This window comes from Motacilla alba, chromosome 2, assembly GCF_015832195.1.
Source record: "Motacilla alba alba isolate MOTALB_02 chromosome 2, Motacilla_alba_V1.0_pri, whole genome shotgun sequence".
In the NCBI taxonomy this organism is placed as follows: domain Eukaryota; kingdom Metazoa; phylum Chordata; class Aves; order Passeriformes; family Motacillidae; genus Motacilla; species Motacilla alba.
In genome coordinates this window covers 99,365,844-99,392,765 of record NC_052017.1, presented here as the reverse complement: position 1 = coordinate 99,392,765, position 26,922 = coordinate 99,365,844, and the positions used below count along the sequence as shown (strand labels likewise).

Genomic DNA, 26,922 nt, shown 5'->3' with positions numbered 1-26,922 from the left:
TTGGGTGGTTGATTGCTGAGTTTTCTGTTGGTTTTATTTAGCAAGGAATGAAGAAGTGCAGAACTCTGACCTTTACTGTATAAGCACAGCTAGTTCTCAGCACCAGCTACAAACTGAATATCGCAGACAAGAAGTGTTCAGCTAAACTGGAGGACGAGAAAGAACAAAAAAGGCATTAATGCAGAATACATGTAAGCTACAACACTAGAGCATAAGCACAGAAATCAAGCAGTGCTTTATCCTGTGTGCAAGATTTGAGTTTTGTAGAAGAATTTCACTATTGCAATAAATCTTTTTAAACTTTGACTCCAAAAATTAAGGAAATTAAGTTTAGCTTTTTTCAGGCTGCTTTCCTGTTTATCATCCATTCTTTAACAAATGCAATAAGGATAAATAGAAGTGTTTAACAACCAAAAATTTCCAGTAAATATACCCAAAATAGCCATATTTGCTCTGTATTTCTCATTCCTCTTTACTGTATAGCCAGGTAATATCACAGATGGAAGAAGTTCTGTCCTGAAGAAAAAGAAAATCCAAAAGAATAATTTCCATAAATAATGTGATGCAAATACATTCAGAACCATGGGTCTAAACTTTCAGATAAACTTCTTCCTTTGTCATCCTACTGGTTTCCACTATGTTGCAACATACAGATGGAATCAGTTACTAGTTATCCTTTTAACCTGCCCTCTGACTCATTACCCTTAAAGGATTTTTGGTCCAGCAGAGAAGATTGGTTCATTTTCCTTCCCCCCCTTAACCACCACTCCACCCATGCTTCCCTGTCTTCTGCTGGGATGAGGAGAAAGGCCACTAATTTTTGAACAGCTGAATTCTCCAACTAATGAATAGTTCACAGGCAGCAGACAAGAAGAAGCAGATGACTAAGACAACCGCATTCAACTAAGCAGGGGGAAAATCCCCATAGCTTTTGTTAAGCAAATGAGTATGAAATTCTGACAATCTGCTTTAGCACCTTCGGCTTTGGTTGCTGCTTGTATTTGTGAACACAACCATTTTACCCTATATTAACAGAGTTTTGCATTGTTCTGAATTCTATACCCAGAAACCAGCAATAAAAAAAAAAAAAAAAAGACAGCTTTGTTCAGAAAAGTACTGTTTTTATTGACTCAAACTGTATTTACACATCACATTCATATGTTCAATAGTTTACAGAACTCTGTAAAAAACTGACTGGTAAAACTGCAGGAGCCAAACAGTTTCAGACTTAATTTTTAAGACACTGAACCATGAGTACATTTTAAGATATTTAAGCAAGTGTTCAGTTTCACTGTCAACTTACATGGCAGTTCTCTGTAGACAAACTCTAAAATCAAAATGAGGTGAAGGGGAAAGGGTCAGATGAAAGGGCTGATAGTTTTGCAAAGCTAGTACTTTGTACAACCAGACTTTCACATTTGACAATGCACTTTGTATGATTCTTTTTCTTTTTGGAAATAGGTCACATACAGGTATAGTTTAGATAAATAATCAAAAAACCCTTTGATTTTTGTAAGCTTACAGATGTTTGAAAAAAACAAAACAAAACAGTGCCACAAAATCTGTGCATGAATCTGAACTGTTCCAAGGCTTGAGAGGCTCAGTTCTGGCGTTCCACTGCAGCTCCAATTCCTTGTATGCTTCTCCAGCTGGCAAACAAAAGATGATCACCTTTTACCAGTGAACTGATGATCTCACACATGTACATCAGAAGCAGAACTTCCTTATCTCATCCCAAGAGATCACTCTTCCACCCATCCCTAATACAGTTTGGTTGAATAAATATTTTTTGTTTTGAAGTACAAACTAGGTGAGTTTGTTTCTCTTCCAGAGTGCAAGTCAGCATGGGCACACACTTCACAGTTAAAATGGCATCCCTCCTCTGATCTGCCTAGCGACCTGCTCATCTGTTGTCTCCTCTTTTTCTTTTTCACGCTCTTTGTTCCAGTCTTTAAGGCCTTCTGGTAGTGAAGTATCCTCATCCAAACTTCCTGTACCTTCCACAAATTCTTCATAAGTAGACTTTTCTGCAAATGGTCTTGGGCCAAGCAAGTCTAGCATGTCGCTTTTATCAAGCACTTCCTTCTCCAGCAGCCGCAGGGCAACCTGGAATAGCACAACAAGTTATGTCGTACATATCAAATACCCAAGATGGCTCTCCTATTTGGAAGAGTTTGTTAAGGCAGTTCGTTTGGCATTGATTAATTTTGATTAAAAAAACCAGGCTGTTCAAAGTTCATCAGATACAAGATTCTTCCCCCCCTTGAGCATTTTTAGGGAGCACAAATACCATTTTATTTTTAATCCTGCTTTTAAGATTAAGCAAAGTGCCCTCACTGTGGGTCACTGTTGCTTCAGAACAGCAGCTTTTTGCTTCTGCCAAAAGGCTCCTGATGCAAGACATTAAGTGGCAGATGAAAATAAGTTCCCTTCGAGTCAGTGGGGATGGTTCAGTTGGGCTGCTGTTGTGTTACAAGCTCAAGAGCACCATAAAATACCAATGTGTGAACACTGCACCAGGGTAGTTTGCAGCCTTGGGTCAGTGAATTCATTGTTCAGCACAAATCACATTCAGTGATCTCTTTTGGGATGCTGGCCTGCTACAACAGGATTTTTGGAGCCCACACAAACTTGTCTCCACGTCAGTAAGCCTACTGGATGCCTATCCTAGAAAATTAACCTTTTGCTGTATCAGGTTTTGTGGCATGAAGAAAAAGAATATGCACAAGCTGAATCTTGGCTGCAGTGAGGCAGATCACAAGCAGCCAAGGGACAGAATGGAAGAAGACAAAGATATTTTTATTAACGCTCAAAAGGAATTCAGAAAAAAAGGAAGTCATATGAACTTCCCTGCTTACCAGCGCTTCTTTAGCACAAAAAAATTGGGATCCTGGTATTTATCTTTGGGTTTTTAAGTTTGCCTATCACATCTTCTAAACCCTATGTTAGCAGCCAGACTCTTCCCTCCAACTTTCCAAAGGAATATTGACCACATAAGCAGGGAAGGATTTAAATCATGCTTGTGAGATGCTCAGAGGTGTTCCAACACAAAAGGAGATTTCTGTTAAGTCTTGTGACACATTCTTAAGACTACATCAAATGGGTTTTGAGCAAACTTCCTCATACACTTATATAGTCATTATTTTAAATCTAATTTCAGTTCAGATTTTGGCTTACCAGCTGGAACTTAGTGGCTAAAAACACTGGTAATGCTCACCTTCTCCACTTCTGCTTTCTTCTCAGTCAGCAGAGTTAATGTCCTTTCATAGGCAATGTTAATTAGCGACCGCACTTCTTCATCTATCAGCCTGGCAGTTGCCTCGCTGTAAGGTTTTTCTAAGACCATGTCTCCTTGACGAGGGAGATCAAAGGAAATCTGCCCCACTTTTTCATTCATACCAAACTGAACAATCTGGAGGGGAAAAAAAAAATCAAATAAACAAAGGAGAGACAGCAAGAATTTAGGGTATGTCGATGTAAAATATGGCCAACAAAAAGGAAAGGAAGAAGTCCTTTTGCTATAACCTAATCTTTTCCTGTAACATCAACCCTTCCCTGAAAACTCAAGTCCACTGAAGTTAAGACACCTGCATTGACTTTCACTTAATTCTTTTTACTGATTAACGTGAAGGACACAAATAACACCATTTTAAAGTGATTGCTAGCGGTATGCATAGTGCTCTGCTGTTTAAATTCTAAGATATTACACAAAAAACACTTCAGCCTTCTTTAAGCAGTATTCTATCAAGTCCAAAAATCATATGCTATCCCTCATCCCAAGACACTCCTCTACAAATGTCAAACAATTCTTATCTTGCTTCTCTCAGTACTGAATACTGACTTGTCCGGTTGCCAAATGTGGATGTTTTAAGCTGCATTTTGCTCCAGCAGAGGCAGAAGCAAGTTCAAACTGCTATTTATTTATTCACTCCATGGCTACTATCAATTTGATGGTTACTAAAGCAGCACTTCTCAGTCTAGCAAGATCCACATAGGTATGACAACAAATATTCAGAATTCAAAGAGATCTCACCATTAGAACCAAGCATTTTAACCTGCTTTCTTAAGAAAAGTTTGATACTTTTGGTTGACGTATACAAAAGTCTGTAAGTACTTATTTTATTAATTTAAAATTGAGCAAGAGTCACTGCAGATCTCATAGAATTAACAGGATATCATTAAACATTGCCTTCCAGAACTGAGGCAACAAGAAGCCCGCCTGAGACCAGGAAGTAGGTGGGGTTTGGAGATAAGCGTGCAGGGGAAGATAAGTGTACTCCAGAATGTCTCTTGCTCCTTGTGAGTGTCTTATGACATGACACCCTTTGTCCTGATGCAGGAAATGTAGTAACACGCGTGTGTGCAGCCCACAGCTACACTTAGGTGAGTCACTGCATTGATAAGATTTTAAATTACTCATCTACATTAGTTAATATGATATAAACACAAACCAATGTCTTAATTCCCACAGCCTTAACTGACATCAAAAAGTGCTTTCAAAACAAGGCTGTCTGGATTTCAAGTGGGAATCCAAATAGAATCTTCACACTGGGCAATTGTAAATGTAGGATGATACGATCAAATCTGAGCACTGAATTCCATTTTAAAACAAGCATAACAATTCCCACATGTAATTGAATCCAATGGGATCCAACTGCAATGTGTATGCTCCTGTGGGCAGATGTAGGGCAGTAATTGAAGCCTAATGCACAGACTGCTGTTGTGAGACTGAAATAAAATATTTCAGTCATCAGCATCTCTAAACAACACCATGATGCTTATTCATACAGTGTTTTCTGAAACAAGGATTATGGGGGACGCACCTGATGAAACTGCATCACAGCAATTAGTCAGGTCAGAGACAAAGAAAACAGTAAAGGAAAAAACGAAGTCTCATACCTGAGCATATGCACTCTGGGTCACCTTCTTCAAGTCATCTTGGGCACCAGTTGTAATTCTTCCAAAGAAGATTTGCTCAGACACACGTCCTCCCAGAGTCATGCACATTCTGTCCAGTAGCTGCTCTTTGGTATAAAGATACTGTTCTTTGGGCAAATACTGAGCGTAACCCAGTCCTTTACCACGTGGAATAATAGATACCTACAAACAAAAGTAACAGTGCTACAACTAAACAGTGTTAAAAACCATAAAGCATTCTTCAGTTTGACTTACTTTTTAATACCACAACCTACACCATACTCACCCTTGAGGTTTAATTCAGACATTATTTCCGTTTACAGTTTTGCCCCCATTGTGTTTTATCCTTAAAAGCCCTGGCTACCTCTAAACTGGAATAACAACTACTAGAATATCTGGAAAAGAAAGGTAAGACCACTGTCATATCTTCTCTAAAAACGGTATCATATTTTTTAAATACCATTTTAATTAAAATCCACAATTCCTTGAAGGTTATGTATTGGGCATTATGTACTCTGTAATAGATATAGCATTTTTCCACCTTTAGCATTCTGAACAGTTTAAGGAATTTCCACGTCTTCTTCCAGAAGTAAATCATATATTATTTTTAAGCCTGAGATGAGATGAAAAACACAGCTATGCAAAACTATGAATGTTAAAGCAAGTTTGGGAGATTGGGGTGCTTTTTCCTCTGCATTCAACTTGTCACGCTGTGAACCCAAAAGAAAGCAAAATGAAACTAAAATTTAGCTTTCTATATTCCTGAAGTATACATGTGTAACCTGGCAAGAGTAACTTAAACCACTGATCAGTACTGAAAGCATCAGAGAAAAAGCAGCCATCAAGGCAGCAGACTCGTGAGAAGAACAGGTCTCTCACTTTCAAAGGACATTTATACTACAAACCATGTAACAGCTAAGTCAGAAAACAGTTAAAAGAAAGTTACAATAAATTAACAAAAATGTACTCTAAAACTGACACACTCACACTGCTTTCTAATACATTTAAATATCTTTTTAACAGTTGGGGGGGGACACCACAAGGAAAAAGATGTTGTCCATACTACTGTTAAAATTAAAAGTTCAAATTAGCCTTCTTACCTTTAACAGAGGGTCAGCATGTTCCAAAAACCACCCTGCAACTGCATGCCCTGCCTCGTGATATGCTACTGTCTTTTTCTCCTCTGGCTGGAGTACTTGAGTTTTCTTTTCCAAACCTTTATAAAATAAATTTGATTAATAGTTTCAGACACAACTTTCTCCTCTAAAATCCTTTACCTCATTTGCAAAGATGGTGAGCAATACTTAGAGGCCATACATGTGATCCATTGAAAAAGTTTAAATATCTCCCCAAAACCTGCAAGTTTTAGAAATTCACATCTTCCAGGTTTCATTGTAATCTTGTCCTTCCTTAGACTTTCTAGTTTCAATGGAAGTTCTTAAGAATATTCAAATATTTGAATAAAACATTTGAACTTTAAAAATCTTTTCTAGACTATTTCAGGCTAGCAGCAGTTAAAGGAATCCCTAAATCCAAACAGTTTTTCTTCTTGTCATTCTGAAGAAGAAATTAGAGACGTCTCCTGATGAAATTTCTCTTTCTATCCCTTCCTCTACTACAGAAGTCAGCAATTTAGACAGGATACTTCTTTTCTAAATCTCAAGTGTGTTTAAGAGAGAAAGAAAACAACCTTGAAGAACAGGACAAAGATTCAAAAGCATGGCTTCCTACACATATAAAAAAGCAAGTTGCCTATTAGAATTTTTAAGAAACAAGTGGTGCTATTCACCTACCTCCAATAACTCTTTCAATTGCTTGCTCAAAATGCTTTTGGTTTATAGCATCTGAGAGATGCCTTGCAGCAATTAAAGCAGCTTCATTACAAACATTAGCAATATCAGCACCTAAAAGAGAAGGCGAGAATTACTGATCCTTTTCAACACTTTTCTCTGAATTTAGCATAAACATAATCTTACCTATAAGTGGTTAGCTATAAACTCTCACTGAGCTTGAAAATTAAAGGTAACGTGTTCTGAAATAGCTTAATTATTTAAGATATATTTAAATACATGTACTACAGTTTAGGCTTCAGGATTTTTCTCATAGGTAGACAGCCAGCAAATAAAGTTTATTACCAGTGAAGTACTTGTTTCATACATTCCAACTTCCTTTTCTGTCTGCGACAGATTATACTTAAACTGGTATATATTTAGCTGCATGCATTTCCTACATGTGAATTCTGTATAGCTCAGGTATTGGCATATCTTTAGAAGATATCCTTTCACATTAGTGATTTCAAGCCATCCACTTTTTGTTAAAACTATTTGCAGTAGTGCTGTTGAGGTAACAAACATCATCGCTGCAGCTACCAGAAACATTGACAGTCAAATCACAGAAAACCAGTTTTATATAGACCAAAAACCAGTGAAGAATTCACAAGTGTTGAATTCAGAATAGATGTGAGAACTCTCATTACTGGCTTATAATCTAATTAATTTCAAATCTGTACTGACCAGTAGTTGAATTCTGCACTGTTTTTTGGTTTTTACATCCAGAAACATAAATTCCCCTACAGAATATGCACACAAACTCCACAAAACCCAGGTCTTCTCCAGAACTGTCCAAGAATGAAACAAACAAAGGAAAGGACAAACAAAGGAAGAACACACACAGGAGTGATAACAAACAGAAACCTTTGAATTGCTTGTACTGAAGACAGAAGAAACTCCCTCTTCATGTCACCCTGACTGAAGCTGACAAAACTTGAGACCCTGAGAGATCTCCTACTTGCTCTAACAGGCAAAGAGAATTTCAGGCTGTAAATACAATGAAATCAAATGCCATCCAGAATATCAGGTGCAAGAAAACCAGAATTAGTAGGGAAATCAAATATCTAAAGCTTGGAGAATAATAGTGGCATTAGGAATCACTTACCAGAAAACCCAGGTGTTAGTGATGCAAGCTTTCTTGCTAGGTTGTCTTTATTTAAGACAGTGTCTAATTTCAGAGGTCTAAGGTGAACTTTGAAAATAGATGCTCTTCCTTTTATATCTGGGGGTCCTTTAAAATAGAAGACATATGGTTTTACTTTCCCCACACATATATATTCAAATTGAGTGTGTGCAAGGAGGCTACATGTATAAACAGCTGCAGTGAATGCAGGCACCCAGGTAAAACTTACCAATGTAAATCTGCCTGTCAAAACGTCCTGGTCTCATCAGAGCAGGGTCTAAAATATCTGGCCTGTTAGTACCTGCCAAAATGACTACATTTGTGGTTGTATTAAATCCTGTTAAAGAAAAGTGATAGAGAAAAGCTGTGTAAATATAATTTCTGTGGGAAATAAAGCCCACCAAAAACAGAAATAAAACTGCCCACTTTACAGGCTCGTGTAAGAACTGACAGTTAAACAAATAATCTTAAAGCTGAAAATATTTCTATTTATTACTGCATTGTCCAGCTTTTCATAACAAGCAAGAAAATGGCCTTGGGCTCTGCTTTGTGAAGTACTATATCAAATCCTGCTTTATCTTCAAAATACAATAATAGATTAATTGCTCAGGAAATCACAGAACCAGCATGGCTAGCTGTATTTTTTTTACAGACAGACTAGTCTCATTGTGAAGAATTTTTTTTTACCTATTCAACTATGACAAAGAGTTCGGAGATACAGAATGAGGGTTCTTTTCCTCTGAATAAATTTTAGTAAAACATCAGGCTGCAGCAAAGTGAGTCACCATGCTTTATTTTAGGAAACAAGGAAACAGAGACAATTTGAATTTAAGCTGGAATCCAAATCTTCGTTAGCAGGTCTGAACAAGCATATTCTTTCCAATATCCTTGTTATTTTAACATAGTATTAGGCATTAAATACTCACCATCCATTTCTACTAAAAGCTGATTGAGTGTGTTCTCTTGCTCGCTTTGTCCTCCAAAGTTGCCCCTTCCTCTCTTCCTCCCTACTGCATCGATTTCATCAATGAAGAGAATGCATGGGGCATTCTTACGAGCCAGAGCAAACAAGTCTCTAACCTTAACAAAAGAACAGAGGATGTATCAGACTGGTTTGTAACTCTTTTGACTTGGGGGTGTGGAGGGGTGGGAAGAGGCACATCAGTAACAGTATCCCTACAACTGGGTATGGCTCTGAACAAGCATTCATTCCTAAGCCTTCAGCCAGCCCCTCCAAATATTCATTTGGAAGTTAAATTAACTTCTAGAAGTCTAGAAAAAAACATCCAGGACATGTGCAGATAGCTGAAATTTTTTTTAGACTTTCATATTTTAAGCAAGCTATTACCTAACTACTGTGGTAGTTGCAGCACAATCTGACTTGAATTTTAGATGCAACATTGCAATGCTGCTCTGCTTGCAAACCTATCAGAAGGACCTCATTAAAACCAGTTCAGTGAGTTAACAGATCTACAACCGAGGAATCGAACTGGAGAAAACAGGAAATGAAAAATTAATGGAAGAATTTTGACCTGAGTGAGAATTAGATGCAGCTCAGAGCTTTACTACTTTACACATTAGTGATGCAATTACAGAACGCTCCTCTGAGCACACATAAAGAGATGCAAATTTTGGACAGTGGGCTGTACTACAGAAAGCCATACAAATTTTTTGAAAAAAGTACAATGAAGGAACAAGACAAACACGTGTCAGATGCTTGAAGTGAATTCTCTTTTCACTGGAATAAGCAGAAATCCAGAATCATACGACTATTTTTAGTGTATATGTATTGTGGAAACTAAAGATTTCCATATACATATACACTAAAAAGTCACCAAAGAAACCAAGGCAGTGTAAGTGGTTTTAGTTCTAGAATATTAAATTTACAAATTATCAATTTAGCATCACTACCAACTGCCATATTTAGTAAATTAATAGGAACTGAAAGTTAAACTTGCTCATATTGTTTTCCATAGGCATCTGAAATTATCAGCTGTGTTGAAACCTTGATTCCCAGCCAAAGTTGTGTCAACAAATTTCACTGGATTGTAAAAGTACTTTCCTAGACCGGTACAGAAAAGTTTCCTTCAGGGCATTTCAGGTATTTATTGACAACAGAAGTCTGAGTATCACTATTATTTTAGGATACCTAATACTTTCCCAAATTTTAATTACCATAAAATACCATCAGTAACTTGTTTATACCACTTCACATGTTTTTAGTGAGCTTTCTTAAGACAGTTAAGGCAGAAAAGCACAAAAAATATTAGACATATATTTGGTTATTTGAACCACCTCATCTCCAGAAATCAGTCATTGAAGCTTTTCAACCAGAAGCTTTTCTGTGTGTCCTAGACAACTCTTGACAGCTAAGAATTTAAAACTACAAAGAGAATACAGTTCTTCAAAGAAACAGGATTTAGAGCAGGAGGAAGCATTCTCAGAGCAGTAGTCAAATGAGCTACAGATTTCTGATCCAGCTAGTAAATTTACTTCAGATCACAGCTTGAAGAGTGCTGTTCTGTGTTCTCAAGCCCCTAAAAAGAGGCACATCCTTAAAGGCCTGAAACCAGCCAGTGAACTGCCTTAGTAACTTTTATTAAAGGTACACTGCTGATTTTTGTGCTTAGATGTACATCTGGCATCACTTGTAAGAAATCTGCATAGAAGAAAGAACTTCAACTGTAATCAAACCATTTGTCTCCCAAACCTGACAAAATCCTTTCAACAGCCAATACTGAAAGAAAACAGCAAGGCCAAAGACTTACTCGTGCTGGACCCACACCAACAAACATCTCTAAGAACTCTGAGCCATTGACGGTGATAAATGGCACATTGGCTTCTCCAGCTGTAGCTTTAGCCAGCAGTGTTTTCCCAGTACCTGGAGGACCTGTCAGAATTGCCCCCTGCAAGAGAAACAGATATATTTTCCTCATGAAGAAAACATAATATTAAGCCTGTAAAATAACATGTTAATGATGTTGAACCCTCTGGCTTTTCTTTCACCACAGTCAAAATCATGCAAGGAAATAATTGAAGATTAATCCCTCCTTTAAAGGAGCAAAAGCAAAAACAAATTAGATACAGCACTACCATGCTGTCTTAGAGTTGCAGGAATGGTGTTTTCTTTGACTGACACATTAAGTAAGAAAAAGAAAGGTATGTCATCAGGTTGACTCCCCTGCCAGCACAGCCAAAAGGCAATTCTGTAATAACTACCTGCAAGATTGCTGTTATACTGTACGTGTATCATTTCTGGTCCACCTGACGGATAGTGTATTCCACAAGGAATACAAGTCTTCTACCACCACAGTTACACTCCTGACACTTAATGCTTGCTTATTTTTTTTCTGATTGGAAGACAGAAGCTGGAAAGCATTGCATATGTAAACAATCCTAGTACAGTTTAGAATACTGAGGACTACTAGAAGAATAAAGTCTAAGTCTAAGTCATCATCCCCTTACCTTTGGAATTTTTGCTCCCAGATCCTCATATTGTTTGGGATTTTTGAGGAAGTTAACAAACTCCATTATCTCTAATTTGGCCTCCTCACAGCCAGCTACATCTTTGAATTTAACATCTATTTCATCCTTAAGGACTTTGGCAGTAGTTTCACCAACACTGAAAAGTCCTCCCATTCCACGCCCTGCCCGACCCAAGCCTGCCGGACCTCTTCTTAATGTGTACAGCAATGAACCAATAATCAGAATTGTAGGCAGCAAACTGAGGAGAAATGATCTGTGGAGAAAAACAAACAAAAAAAGAGAAACCTATCACAAAAATCCATTACTGCAAATAACACATATAAGATGTTGGTTCCATCATAAGCAAATTCAGGACTAATACTCTATTAACTTGTAATGTTTGTACTTCTGCAGGTTGTTCACACTGGGAAACCATCAAAATAAATTTGAGAACAAATTGTTATACTTATAGTTGCTTGTTTTTAAACCAAGCACATCAAGTAACATTGCTGAGTTTTGCAGTGGAAAAATTGCATTACCTAATAAACAGAACTAGCTTGTTTTTCAAAGGTAAATTTACAGGACTAGTTATGCAAATGGTTATATTCTCAAAGTAAGTTGCATTAGCTAGCATATAGACAGTGTATCCTATTATTTCAAGCAGAAATTTCTCTCCAAAATACACACTCTTCTTCCCTTAGCTCTTTCATATTTTTACTTTTTTTTTTCTCCTTTCAATGTTTCCATTTTCATTTTCAACTATACAGATTTGCAGGGGGGAGGGGGTGGTTTCTTGGGGTGGGGTTTTTTGTTTCTGTTTTGTGGTTTTGGTTTTTTTAAATTATCATTCATTGTCCATTGTCCTCCAGCTTTCTAGCACAGCTCTGTAAAAGCCCAAAACCCTAACACAGTCCTCTTTATCATAGTATCTGAGTACTGTACAGATTTTTCTGTGAAAAGGAACAGCTTCAACAAACAGCTCACAAGACGTTCCAGCCACACTCGGCAAAAACAAAATGCAGACAAGGACAATCATAAAGCACAGGATTTCCAGGCTTTACAGATAACCCACATTCCTGGGATAAAGAGGAAAAGAAGGATTTTTCCCTCTACTGTGGTATTCAGCAGATTCTGATCCAACAGGGAACAGCAGTACTTTGATTATATATAGCTGCTCTCTCCTGTTTTCTGTGGCATTCCTGGGGCAGAGCAATATATATAAATCTATATGAAGAACATTGAGGAGGAAAGGATCAGAGCTGTAGTCAGGAAGAGGGATTCAGGAAGCAAAGGTCTGTACGAGGCTGAAAAAGGCATAGGAACTGATCTACCTTTCCCAGTCTGTGGTGAGAAGCCTCAGGCCAACATGCAGCCTTTTCACACAAGCGCTGCATTGCACTTTTCCCCAGGTTTGTTAAAATAAGGGCTCAACAGGTTTATTTATGGACCATCCTTAAGATCATGCTCCATTATAAAAATAGAGAAATGAGGCAGGCAGTGTGTAGAATGGGGAAATAAAAACCTCTGTCTGAAATTGCAGGATTGCCCAGAGTTAAAGCCACCATTGTTGTTGCCACCAAGACCAAGAGGCAGCAGCAGCTTGGTAACACACGCTGCAGTAAAACCAAGACATTCCCCTCCATCTCCCCAAATCAAAACAAATACCCCCAAGGACCAAGTATGTAAACATAAGAGAGGCAGTAAATGAGCCATTTTCATTAGTCACATGAGCTACTACACCCAAAGCAGAACTTCCTGATGATAAAAAACCTATTTGACAGACATCAGCAGGAGTGATTTCTAAACTGCTCACTTCACTTAGAGCCAAAAAGAAACTAGTCCTTGGGTTACAAGATTATGTTTGCCTTCTAAGCCATTTGGAAAATACATCAGGGAAACACTTTTACTGTCTTCTAAATAAGGTCAATGAAATTCAGCTATAAGGCTAATACAAAGAACACAAATCTAGTATCAGAGCCATGATTCCCTAATGGGAAACAACCATGATGTAAATCTAATACCAGTACTATTTTTCCTAAAAATTAAGAGCATGATGCATCTTCCAGTTTCTGTTAACAGGCAGGTTAGTGCCTGTGAGATGATTAGTGCCATCTACTTAATCATCCATTTCTTGTTTTTTTCCAAGACTCCAAAATTTAACTTATGCTTAGTTTTTGGCCAAAAATTGATGCCCAGAATATCTCAGCCAATATACTGTGGTTCTATGACATAATCTGTCTGTTCAAAAATCTACATGAGTGTCATGTCTGGGAGCTCCGCTGCTGTGCCCAGCTAACTCTTGCTCTAGTAAAAATCACGGGAAGGAAGGGCTTAAATGAAGAAAGGAGTTACAGTAAAACATTTATATAATAAGAAGCTATATTTAGAGTAGGAGGATACGGATTTCTTCATAGACAAAGTACTGAACAGCTTCTCTTACACTTAACACTCAGAAACAAACCCATGCAGATTGTTATTCTGATAATACTGCCACCTAGTGAAGCATAAGGTATGCTGTATTACAAACCTACTTCTCTACAGTAAACACAACCTTTTGTTTTTACCAGAGACTTTTTAAAGCAACTTCTTACCCATCACTCTCTGTTGAGTAGACTACAGGCAATCTGTTCTCCACTTCTATTCCCAGATCTTGTTGCACAGTCTCCAGATTCCGTTCAAAAGTGTCCACACTACCAATATTAAACCAGACGTACTGCAAGGAGAAAAGCAGAGATGACCAAGTGTCCTGTCTTATTTCACCTTCACTACAAGCTAGCTTCTTCTAGTCTGGTAATTCCTTGTGTTAGATTTGGACCAAGTTTAAGTTGCCTTGTCAAGTGTTTAACTGGTATAAGAGGCACACAACAAATCTAAAGCTCCCAACCTGAACACACTTGTATCCATCACCGCTTCTGCAGAGATGATAAATCCCAATAGTTTTAGGGCACTTTAAACAGATGGAAATCCTGGCATTTTCTCCAGAAAAAAAATAGAACTTACTGCTTCATTTCAAGGTCTCAGCCCTTCTGATTAGCAAATGTTTTTGCTTTTCTTAAGAAAAGCCTCTGCAGTTTATACTAGCTTTAGAGTCAGCTGTCTTCACAAAAAACAAAACAAAACAAAAAACCCCACAAAAAACACAAACAAAAAAACCCAAACCACAACAACAAAAAACAACAACAACAAAAAAAAAACAAAAACCCAAAACAAACAAACAAAAAAAAGAAAATAAGCAAAACCTTATCACAGACCAGACAGAAAAATCCAGCCATTACTTTCAAAATGTGTTGAGATCTGGTCAAGAAAATCTCCCCTTTTGCACTATGACCTGCCTGACTTGTCCCCCCTTACACTAAACTGAAAAAGAAAAAACAGAGCACTTAACTGATTGGGAAACAAAGGCAATTGGTTGTATGTGGGCTAAAGAGTAGGTGTATAAATAAGCCACAATGAAACCCACTGATTAGGTAATTGTTGCAGATTTCACTTTACCCAGGAGGGACTTGCAGACCTTGTTTCAGATAGACAGTTAAGAAAAGCTCCTCCACCTAAGAAGAGGTAACCTGATAAAACTTTTCTACTGCTTCTTTGAATTTTCTATTAAAAAAAAAAATTTTCATAGGTCTCGGCCACTGGGTATCACTCTTTGGAAAACTTTCACCTGCATCGGCCTATTCCTCACTGTGCTACTAGAAGAGCAACTCCATGAAATAAATACTTTGGAAACAAACACTTCTCCTCTTTGTTTTCTCAAGTGACTGGCTAAAAGCAGTCTGGAAAGGAAAAGATTCCTAAGTATGTGGACTTAAGGCTGGGATTTTCTTGAGCAGATGGAAAACAGCAGTTAAAAATACAGAACCTTCAGCAATTTCTTGCTTCTCCTCTTTAAGTATCTGTATTAAAGAGCACAGTGCTGGAAATGAACTACTTGCCATAGTTTAAAGGTATCTATGGCAAAACAACTGATACAGTAAAGTGAAAAACACAGGATGGAGGATAATGTAACAAGAAAACATGTTTCTGATTAAGAAATTATTAATGATCCAGACCAAGTTTTTGTCTCAAACATTACATAAAAAGACTGTTTTGCTGCTTCTAGTACCTCATGTACATGTATTAAAAGCATTTACCCATTCATGAGGAGACTTTCCAGGAACAAAGATGACTCTAACAAAGCGCTTGTTCACCACTTCAAGTCTGTCCACCTGTAGGAGGAGAAAAGAACAAAACCTGAGTGAAGAGTGTACAGTCACTGTGCTTCCACCACAGCTTCAGATAACAAAATGTGAATCTTTCTGTTTTCCACTTAGGAGACTACAATTAATCGTGTACATCAGGACAGTTCCACAGTCTACAGTTTGCCATTAGGAATCATGTATGTAATCAGGAAAAAAAGGAATAATGGCACATAGGAATTAGGATTGAAAGACTGACATAGTATCCTAATCTCAAAGAAAAACTCAATGCATGCATCAGCTAAAATCAGTTACAGTAAAACAGTTAAACAGTAGTTAATTGTCTCAGTGGTCAAACGCCAAAAACAGTAAGTTATACGATTCCAAACTTTTAGAGCAGCTTCCAAAACAAACCAAACTGAGCAAAATGAGGGAAATCTGACCTTTGTTCTTACAACTGTTTTCCCTAATAGAAAGGGCTTCCTGTGCTACAGTATTAAATACTATAACATCAATTACATAATCTATTTAGCTGGGGTAACAGATACCGTATAAACCTAGGAACTGTGCTACAGGTTTAGCAGATATATACCATTAAGATCTTTTTTACAGGTCTCCACCAATGGTTAATTTCTTGGATTTGACAGGACCTTCTTAGAAGTCAACTAAAATTTTTTCCATGTTTTCTTCCCTTTTCCATAAAATAACTGATTTTAACATTTTTAAAGCTTTTAAAACTAGTGATCTAGTTTTAGAAGGTGAGCCTGAACTGTACACAGGTTAGTAAGGTTGCTCCCTGAACTCACTACATGTGGCCATTTCTGGTAGAACTGAAGCAAAACATGAGCTGAGAAGTCACTCCAGAACTAACCTGATTTCACACAACACTACCTGAACACCTTTGTTTTGAAAAGCACATGACTCCAGTAGAGCTGTCTTCTCCCCACCACTAAGGCAGCCAACAGCACTTGATAGCTACACAAATATCTGAATATCCACACTACATCTTACAAAGACACAAGAAACTTGGTTTTGTGCAACAGCCTCCTTTCCCAATGCTTTTCTGCAAGGAGGCTTCATGCTTTGTTCACTGTAACAGCTAAACAAGTATTTTTACAGATTTAAGTGTCTTACTGCTTCAGAAATTTAATCAGTATGGGTTTGTTTTTTTTTCACAAGATGTACAAAAATACCAATTTAGAACAGGATTGATTGTAAGACAGTCTGGGCAGAAGCATACAGAGCAGCTCTGCAGAGATCAGTTAGAAAAGAATGGTAAGAGACACCCTGTTCAGCAGCTTACCAAAGTAAGGTATTGGAAGGTTAATTTTGTGTTAACAGAAAATCCCTCTAGGTCTGAAACCTAGAGGACAAAGCAAACCAATGCTTTCCTAATCTGTAGGGTAATGCTACAAGCAGGGAGGGAGCAGAGCAAGGAACTCATGGCTCCTGAAGTGGAAAAAGCCTGTGCAAGACACAATCTCCTGAGCTTCAGGGCATCACCAACCTATTACTCCAAGTATGGAAAGTTGCCAAGTTCTACAGAGAGATAGGATATTGATGATAAAATTGATTGCTCCAGTAGTGGCTCCAGGTAAGAAAAAATGAGAGGAGAAAACAAAGAGAGGAGGCTACTTTACAACACAGTCAGGCTGGTGAAGGGATGCCAATGCATTGTCCTTAAAATGATTCTTCCATTCCCCACCCATTCCTTTCTGTTCTTACTGCTGTTTCTCAGATTCCCCAAGGAACTGATTTCAGACATGAAACAAGCAGAAAACCTTTTCTTTTCAGAGGTATGGGCTCATGCAAGTGATAAGGTTAGGAGCAAACTTCTTCCAAAGGCAGCTGGCATGTCTCTTTAAGCCATTATGTCAGCTTACCTGTACTGTAAAGCCACACCCAGAGAGAGTGTGGCTACAGTGCCCCAGCACCCACATGAGTTATCCAACCACAGTTTTGTCCTGAGTTGCTATTCCCTCTCCTCTCTTGAATTGACATAAATCTTCACACATCCATCCAGAACATCAGATCTAGGAACTGATTAAAATGAAAGCTAATTCCTTTCTCCCTTGAAAATTCCACTGAGCCAGTTCTCACTCTACAGACACACAAACACAAGCCCAACTGGGGAGGTGGAAATGAGCATCTTCAGCACTCTGATGTTGCACACTGACTCCCCTCCCCACTCACCAATCCTTTAGAAAGGTAGTTGTTGACAAAGTCTTTCCAGGTGATTTCTCTTCCGGGGACCCTGAAGAAGAAGTAGTACACAACCATAGTCCAGAAAAAAGAACTTCCCACTACGTACATCCGAAACTCCCTGACATCCCATGGAATGTCACCCTAGGAAATGGAGAAGGCAAAAAAAAAAAAATTTAGTCTGTAATACAGTAAGCACATAGGAAACAGGTTCTGGTATTTCTTTGTAGCTTCTATTCCCTGCCCTCAAGGTTGCCACAGAGAATGTTAAACAAAGGTCTGTTGTGTTGTATGAACACACTTCAGAAATTTCACACAGAACTGAGGAATTACAGCAACAGAAAATCTTTAAGTGTTTTGCAAACAGTAATTGAAGAGTTTTGATCCATGAACTACTGCTTTTAGAAAGGAAAAAAAATTTTAAAAAATCACATGACCTTTCCGCTTCCATTCTAAAACAATTATCCTTGGTCTCCAGGAGTGCATGCAAGACCAACAAAAACTAAAGGAAAAAAACTAACAGAAGAAAAAAACCAAAACCAAAAATAAGAAGGATGAAAAATATGCAGCAAAAACATTCTTTATATACATACAGGAATATTTTATATATTTCTCTACTGTCAAGTGCCATCATCTTTATGTTACACCTGGTAATAAATTGCAAGAAATTTCAAAAGGAAACTCACATCAGTATTCCATCAAGGTCAGAACACATTAAGAGCAAACTACATTTAATGACCGTTGCGTGGTCAGAAAATTCTCCAAATTTCCACTGAAACAAAACACTAGGCCTTTAAAGGTCTGAGGCTCCCCTCTAAGAATACTGACTACTAGCAACCACATTCACGCAGCTTAAACTTCATTAACATTCCTGAACAAAGGTAGATGCCTCTGGAGTTATGCACAAAACAGTTATCATGAAAAGGCACTGAGTGGGGAGCCATCTAGAGCCAGTTGCCATGAAAGGCCTGGCACAGGAGGCTCGTGCAAGATTTGGGCAATCAGAATATGGCCTTAAAAAGCAAAATCATTCAAGGTTATTTCATGAAGACAAGATAGTGACAAAAGGAAGGATATTTTAAACTCAAAACCTTCTGTAATCTGGTCCACCAGTTAGTTTCTTCTTTCTTGCCTCCTTTTTTTCCACCACTCCCACCTCCTCCACTACCAGTTCCACTGGGTTGTCTGGAAGAAGCTTGCTTTGTTTCTAAAAAAAAATAATTTTTTTTTTTTTACATCTTATGCTAATCTCACATTATCTTTTATTAGTTATATTAAGGAGATGTTCTGAAAAATATACTAGGCTGCAATACTACAATAATTAGCTGATGTGAAAAACAACATTTTCCATAGAAAACCAGATATATAGTCCATTAAATGGCAGAGAGACAGGTATGACCAGAAGAGAGGTCTGTTAACTTATAACTGAGGGACAGCACTCCAACAGAAGCATAAAAATAAATACTACTCCAGAAGAATAACATTATTTTGCTTTCATATCATGTATAATAAAAACATATCCATTTGCACTTCTAAACTAATCTGGTACAAATACATCTTCCATGAAAAATAAAGAAAAAACCTAAAACCCAAACTCACAACTGTTGTGCCAAAATCTAATTTAATGAATACACGTTCCACAAAGAACTGAAGTCAAGCAGCTTTTTGTACCTTTTGTTTCTCCAGGTGTACCTTTAGTTCCATTAGATTTCTTCCCATTGGGAAAATACTTTTCAAATCCTATTGAGAAAGAGGAAAGGAGCTCACAATTGGTTTTTATTTTACAATTCTTTCATCACACTTAGGTCATCACAAGCTGAATGTATACACCAGCAAAGAAGCAAGGAACATACAGACTGCAAAACCAGCTTTGTTCTTGTCTTTGTTGAAAAGCTTTTCCTGATCTCCATAAGTAAATTTGCTGCGTTGACAAGAGAATACCACATCTATTTAATAACCTGAAGCAAAGCTATGTTTTAACCAGAGACAGAGAAATTTTGGCCAACAGAAAGCTCCACTGCATAGTGTGAAGTTGAGAAAATGACACTATTCTTTAATAGCTCCTAAAAATCCCATAAATCAAATGTTCCATCTCAAGATTATAGGCTGGTTGGCACAAGAACGGACTTCTCCACGGACAATAAAGCTAAATAGCACATAAGTGCAGTCCTCAGCAAGGTATGTAAGCAGTCTGCTTCGTTTCACAAATCAAAGTTACAGTCACCTTTGGGAGGTTGAGAGAAAAGCCTTCTGCAAGCAGCAATTACACTCGCCAAAACAGTGCTTCTATCAGCAGTAACTCCAGGGGTAACTTGGTCACAGAGCTGAAAGATGAAAAAGAAATATAAAGCAACAAGAACATGCCACAAAAATCTTCAAGCTCTCTAGTAGAGCCGTGCAGCTAGTCAGACAATACTTTACAGCTGGAACTTTACAACAGATATTGTAGTAACTGCTGTGTGCCAGAAAGTAAGACAACAATGGAAAAATAAAAGTTCATCAAATGAGTAATTTCTACAGCAAGGAGATATTTATTCTCATTGTAAAGAACCGAGTTTCATCTTACACACAAACAAAACATTGTTCATTTAAAGAGAAAAATCAAGCAGAAAACACTACAAGCTACGAACATTAAATACACAATTGATTTCTATGGGACACATTTAATCATACCAGCCAAATGACATAAAAGTGCAACATTAACTGTGACTGTACAAGCATGATCCACACATTACTGAATCATGTCTTGTCTGCAACCTTTTTTCAAATAGTTAAGAAGTTGTAGCTTCTGAACATGAGATGTCTACTTGAATCCAAAAGAAAGGGATGTGGCAGACATCCAGCTAAGAAACTAAAACAGACAAGGAATCTCATTTCAAAAAGAAGATCTAAAGTCCTAAGAGGGTAAACATCCAGTTATAAAACCACAACAAACCTAAGCCTTAATATGGCTTCTTCTTGTTCTGGTCCTTGCTCCTTGTTCTAAGGCTGTTTACTGTTATTCACCATTTAAGTGCAATGAGGAAAAATCAAATGTTTAAACTCACAAATTCTTAACAAAATTTTGCTACTAGAGCTGAATACTTAAAAAAAGTGCAAACTTCAATTTTATTCAAGAGAAATCATAGCTGATTTCTTCAAGAATGACATTTTTAGATAAAATCCCCTTCATAAGCTTTTCTAATACTTCTGAGAACAAAATATTATCCATGCCAAGATTTCCCCTCAGACTGACTTTCCTTCTGCCTCCACTCCCTTCTGCCACATAAAGGCACTCAAGTCTCCTGTTCTTTTTGACTTGAAGCTATTTACCTTAAGAGCAATAGAAATAGAAAAATGCAAAAACCAAACACTAACTGAAAAGCAACAGTTCCTGAAAACATGACTCCAAGTATCCTTGCAAGACAGCAAACATCCATCTGGGACTATCACCTCCAGGACTAATTCTGTGAAGGGAAGCTCAGTGCTATAGTCAAGGTACAGTAGCTGTAAACAAAACCCGTTTTTGCATATTAAAGCAACTTTTGATTGCTTGGTTGCACACAAGAACTAACATATGCATGCTGTCATTCATTGACTGAATGCTGTAACTCTGCTGAAATCTTCTGTCTGGAGCTTCCCCTTCCACCCACTATTAAATGATGAAATACATTAGACTTATTTCGAGCATCCTTGTAGTTCCACCTGCTGGAACCAAGAGGAACACCAAAATGTTCTCATTCCTTGCTTTTGCTGCATACTGAGCTAAGAATTCTTGGGCTGCTTCATCAAGATTAGTTTTGTGCTGCTGCATGTCTCTGAATAAAATCTGACACTGAAAATCCAAGAGGGTATTTCACTGATTCTCAGAAGCATGTGCAGTGCAGATTGTCTAGAGAGAAGCTAATGTAGAGAACAGCTACTAAATCCAATACAATATGACCTCCAACAGGAGCAATTCCATCTGTGCTCCTAGAAGAAGTTTTAGGACAAGTGGGATGCAGCCACGCGGGCAATAAAATAAAAAGAGCTTGCCACAGATCATGTATAGCTCAAATACAGACAGGGAGTGAATGCTGTAGCAACTGACAAAACTCAAACAGTGGGGTTTGTCTCCTGTAGCTGTCCCCTACAACACACAAAAAGTAGGGACTTAGTTCTTCTCCAAACTCAGATACTTTTTATTTGCAAAGAGACTGGGATATTCTGAAAGCTTTACTCCATCTAAGACGAAACAACTGCTCATGTTTAAAAGAAAAGTTTAAGTAAGCCAAATCTAATTGCCTGGCTCAGCTAGACTAGCACAGGTTTACTACAGAATTAAGTTATAGTTTAAGTGAAGGAGAGAGAAGGGTAGGCAGACAGAGCTTTGGGGCAGATCTGAATAATGGAACTTGCTTCTTGTCAGATTGTCTCTACAGATCCTAAATTCCATGAACACACACAGTCACCTGTCAAGTTAATATGCAGAGAGCCGAGTGCTTTGAAGCTGCTTTGTGAGAAAAAGGAACAAGTGACTTCATGGCACCTTCAGTGTCACCTGAGTGCCTCCAGAAGAGACGGCTGAGAGGGGACCTCATTATTGTCTTTAAGTATCTGAGAGGAGGGTGCCAGGAAGGTGGATCCAGGCTCTTCTCGGTGTGCTGAGCATTAGGACAAGAGGCAACAGGCAGAAACTGATGCACAGGAAGCTCCCCCTGAATAGGAGGAAGAACGTCTTTACTGTGTGGGTGACTAAGCACTGGAACAGGCTGCCCAGAGAGGTTGTAGAGTCTCCCTCACTGGAGATATTCAAGAACTCTCTAAAACATCAGCACAAAAACTGATCATCCTGATACAGGGCCTGCCCTGGGGTTGTCTGGCAATGGGAATATCACAGCAAGCTTAGCTGATACAAGCACACCCGCTGCCTAAACAGAGAGAAAGCAAGCAGAGCACATTTTGACTGGATGTTGTTTCGGGCTGTATACCAGGAAACTCTTGCCAAGTGTCTCCCAGTCAGAGGCAAAAAATTATACCGCATGTTAAAAACAAACAACAACAACAAAAAAAAACCCTGAAACAACCAAAACAAACACCTGATTTTTTCTTTCAGGCAAACCTTGTGACACCATCCTAAAAATCAAGACTTTTTAAAATGTAAGTTCTAGATAAGCAAAACACACAAAGGTCAGTTTTAGAGTTAAAATAACCCATAAAATGTTACTAGTCCAGAGTGCCACATAAACCTAAGACCACAAGCAGAACTACTTAAAAAGTTTCCAAAACTTCGTAAGCACAATCCATTTCTAGAAAACTGAGGCTACACAAACCAGGAAGAAAAAAATCCACTTGCTTAGTTATACAAATAGGATAGAGAGTCTGTTAATTCTAGAAAGCTAGAAGTTGACAGCTTTACCGATTATCAAGTTCCAAATCAAGGCAAAATTAAACCAAGTGTCTTAATTATCTAACAGCCACCAAAATACTAGATAAGAATGGGAAAAGGGGACAACACACAACAAAAAGCTGGTAAAGAAATCTACCTTAATGCAACTTCCTTTCTACATGGGCATAGTGACAGGACAAGGGGAAATGTTTTTAAACTAAAGGAGTAAAGATTTGGATTAGAAATTAGGAAGAATGTCTTTACTCCTAGAGGGTGGAGAGCAACTGGAACAGGTTGCTCAGAGAAGTTGTGGATGCCTGGAAGACGGCATGGTGCCCAGAGCAAACTGGTCTGGTGGGAGGTGTCCCTGTCCATGGCAAGGGGGGCTGTAACTACAGGATCTTTAAGATCCCTTCCAAGCCATGCCTTTTTAAGGTTCTGTGATTCCAAGCTACTCACTTTTTCTCGCAGAAAGATCAATTTTAAAAAAAGTAATGGCTTTTATGGAACAAAGATCCTCATTTTTCTGCCTACATGCAAAGCCAGATGCTAGAATGAACACAGAGTCCCCTTCCTAAGATTGATTCCAAATAGGAACTATAGGAATTAGCTTCCTAAGAGATCAGCAGCACTGCTGACAATGTTTTATTTATGGTTGAAACAATGTTCAGCTCTGATCAAACAAAACCAAATTCACCTTTAAAAACAAGCCACATATTCATGCTGACAAAGCTACTAACATCCTTCTGTGTGTATTCCTCTCACAATTATCACTATCCTAGAGATACCCTTCACAGCTATAGAGGCGTGGCTGCTCTCCACTCTATGCTACAGGAAAACAAAGCAAAGCAAGATGCCCATGAAAGAGAGAGGACTTAAGCATCTTCCTTTTCCCAAGCAGCCCCACAGGCCTGTCGTTCCCCCACTGTGTTAGAGCTCTCGACAAGGGTAATACACATCTTGTAACAACTGACAGCAAAGGCCATTTTACTAAGAATGAACACACAGACATGATGCTTTACCAGTTAGTACCACACTTGTAGGTGCAGGTTTATAGAATCATTACACTGTGCAATCCTGGGATGCAAACAACCAGGCTCCTCTTTTCCAGAACACTGACACCCAAAACAAACTGCTCAGTCACTAATCTTTAATATTTCAGTCTCTCACCCAGCCCCAAACCCACCTAACACAACTCATCACCCTGGGAAAGCAATGAAAGAACTTTGGAATCAGGTGGGACACAGCACCTGGGAAGCCAATGGGAATGTGGGAACATTCCTCTGTGAAGAGAAGCTGAGAAAGTTGGGGCTGCTCAGCCTGGAGGAAAATTGCATGGAGAGCTCAGTTACCTTACAGTATCTGAAGTGGGTCTACAGAGAAGCCAAAGAGGGAATCTTTATGAGGAACTGTAGCAATAAGACAGGAAGAAATGCATACAAATTCAAAGAGAATAAATTAAGTTAGATATCAGGAAGAAATTATTTACTGTGAGGGTGCTGAGACACTGGAACATGCTGCTCAGAGAAGCTGCAGAGGTAGTGCTCAAGGCCAGGCTGCACGGGCTTCTAAGCAACCTGGTATAGTGGGAGGTGTCCCTGCCCATGGCAGAGGAGTTGGGGAGAGAAGAACCTTAAGGTCCCTTCAACCTCCTAACATTCTAACTTTCTATGAATACCGGCGGGATGCAACCCCAGCAGCAGCTCTGAGGTGTCGCCTCGTCTTCCTTCTGCAAGACGACTCTGCTGCGGCCGAAGGAGCCCGCAGCTTCTCCCGGCACTCCCGGCCGCTCACCCATCCACGGGCCCTCGTTCGTCGCCGCCCGGAAGGGCCGGTACCGAGCAGGCCGGGGCTGCCTCCTCCGAACGGGGCGAGGACGAGCCGGGGAAGGCCGCGGACAGCACAGACGCGCCCGGCTCCGAGCAGCGGGGCGCCTTTCCCCGCCCCGGGGCCGCCCGCCACCGCCACCGCGGCCCTCCCTCGATCCCCGGCCCGCTCGCTCCTCACCTGCGCCAGGCAGGGCCTCGCCCCCCCGAGCAGGCCCCTCCCGCAGCGCAGCTGCTGCAGCGGGGCCCCGGGCAGCCCCCGGCGGCAGCCGCCGCCCCGCGCCAGCAGCAGGTACCGGTGCGCCATGGCCGCCCGGACCCGCCGTCACCGCCGGCCCGCGCCGCCTGACGTCACCGCGCCTCCGCGTGCATTTCCTCCGCGTCCGAAGGGCACACCTGGCCCCGCCCCCCTGGGAGGGCCACGCCCCCGGGTCACGCTCTGCGAGCTGACCACGCCCACCGCCGTCACCACCGGAGCGCCGCCCGCACCGGAGCGGACGGGTTTCTGAGAGTCCCGGAATTCGTCCGGTCGGGAAAGAGCTCCGGGATCATCCGGTGCAGCCTGTGACCCAACACCACCACGTCAACTAGACCATGGCAGCAAGTGCCACGTCCGAGCTCTCCTTGAACACCTCCAGGGACAGTGACAACACCACCTCCCTGAGGAGCCCATTCCCATCTTTAATCACCCTTTCTGTGAGGAATTTCTCCCTAATGTCCAACCTGAACTTCCCCTGGCGCAGTTTGAAGTTATGTGCTCTTGTCCTGCTTGCCCGGGAGAAGAGAGCGACCCCCACCTCGCCAGAACCTTTCGGGCAGTTACAGAGAGCAATAAGGTCGCCCCCGAGCCGCCTCTTCTCCAGGCTAAACACCCCCAGCTCCCTCAGCTGCTCCTCACAGGACGTGTGCTCCAGACCCTTCACCAGCTTCACTGCCCTCCTCTGGGCACGCTCCGGCCCCGCAATGTCCTTCTGAGCTGAAGGGTCCAGAACTGAACCCAATATTTCAGGTGTGGCCTCACCAATGCTGTTTACGGGGGAAAATCCCTGCCGTGGTCCCGCTGGCCACACTGTTTCTGACACAGGCCAGGGAACCACTGACCTTCTTGGCCACCTGGGCACAAGCCGGCTCATGTTCAGCTCTTGTTGACCAGCACCTTTTCCACTGGGCCACTTTCTAAGCACTCTGACCACAGCCTGTAGTGCTGCGTGGGGTTATTGTGGCCAAAGTGCAGGACCCAGCATTTGTTCTCGTTGAACCTCATGCCATTGGTCCCAGCCCATCTTTCCAGCTTGTCCCCATCCCTTTGCTGATTCAAGGGTGCGGGTGAGTCAGCAGGGCACGGGTCAGCCCAGCCCAGCATCACTGAGAAGGGTGGGTCTCCTTGCTGCCAGGGCTGGTTTAGCCTGCAGTGAAGTTCTACAAAGCCTGGAGGTAGGAAATAAGGAAACCGGTCTCCTGTTTTTGCCCCATTATGTAAGGCATTTCATATCAATGTGTTTGCTGTAGAATGAGTCCGTGCAAAGTCCTCTAGGTGAACTCAGGCGTTTGGCGTTATTACTGTTAAGGAAACATCCCAGTCTGACCATTCACAACACTCTCTGTCAGTCACATTCCCAAGGCCAGAGACTTTCACTGCTGGGACCAGAGCCCCTTTCCAGTGGGCAGCTCCAGTGCACCCACAGGTGCCCCACTTGACCCCCATCACACAGTCAGGCCAGGCTTCCTTACTGGATCCACCCCGCATTCCTCATGGCAGAGTCTCAAATGTCCCATTCCATAAAGCAATTTATTCATGAAGCAGTAACACAGAAACAGCCCTAGCTCGTGCCCCTGGGAAGGGACCCCAACAAAGGAACCCCTAGCTTTTATACCCCAAGAGTCCAAGCCACATGCAAATCTCACTCTTACTCATGAGTCTGCGCTCCTGCTGTGTCTCCCCATGTCCCCATTCACCTGGCTGGCATCCCCAAAGGGTTGGCAGTTCATGGCCTCTAGTCTCAGGCCCCCACCGAGATCTCCATCTGCAGCTTGCAAA

The 26,922-nt window shown here is 40.3% G+C and overlaps 1 protein-coding gene across 1 annotated transcript; it reads right to left on the bottom strand.

Annotated features, from left to right (window-relative positions):
* Positions 1–1,100: 1,100 nt before the first annotated feature.
* Positions 1,101–25,292, bottom strand: AFG3L2 (AFG3 like matrix AAA peptidase subunit 2). The gene is made up of 17 exons (XM_038128011.1): positions 25,066–25,292; positions 19,936–20,035; positions 19,383–19,451; positions 18,803–18,918; positions 17,703–17,855; positions 15,465–15,539; positions 13,926–14,047; positions 11,335–11,608; positions 10,638–10,775; positions 8,796–8,949; positions 8,099–8,206; positions 7,852–7,977; positions 6,711–6,821; positions 6,018–6,133; positions 4,900–5,100; positions 3,218–3,412; positions 1,101–2,106 (listed from the first exon to the last, which is right to left on the bottom strand). The coding sequence occupies exons 1-17, from the start codon at positions 25,189–25,191 to the stop codon at positions 1,864–1,866; spliced, it is 2,427 nt and encodes an 808-aa protein (XP_037983939.1). The 5' UTR covers positions 25,192–25,292; the 3' UTR covers positions 1,101–1,863.
* Between the last annotated feature and the right edge of the window lie 1,630 nt (positions 25,293–26,922).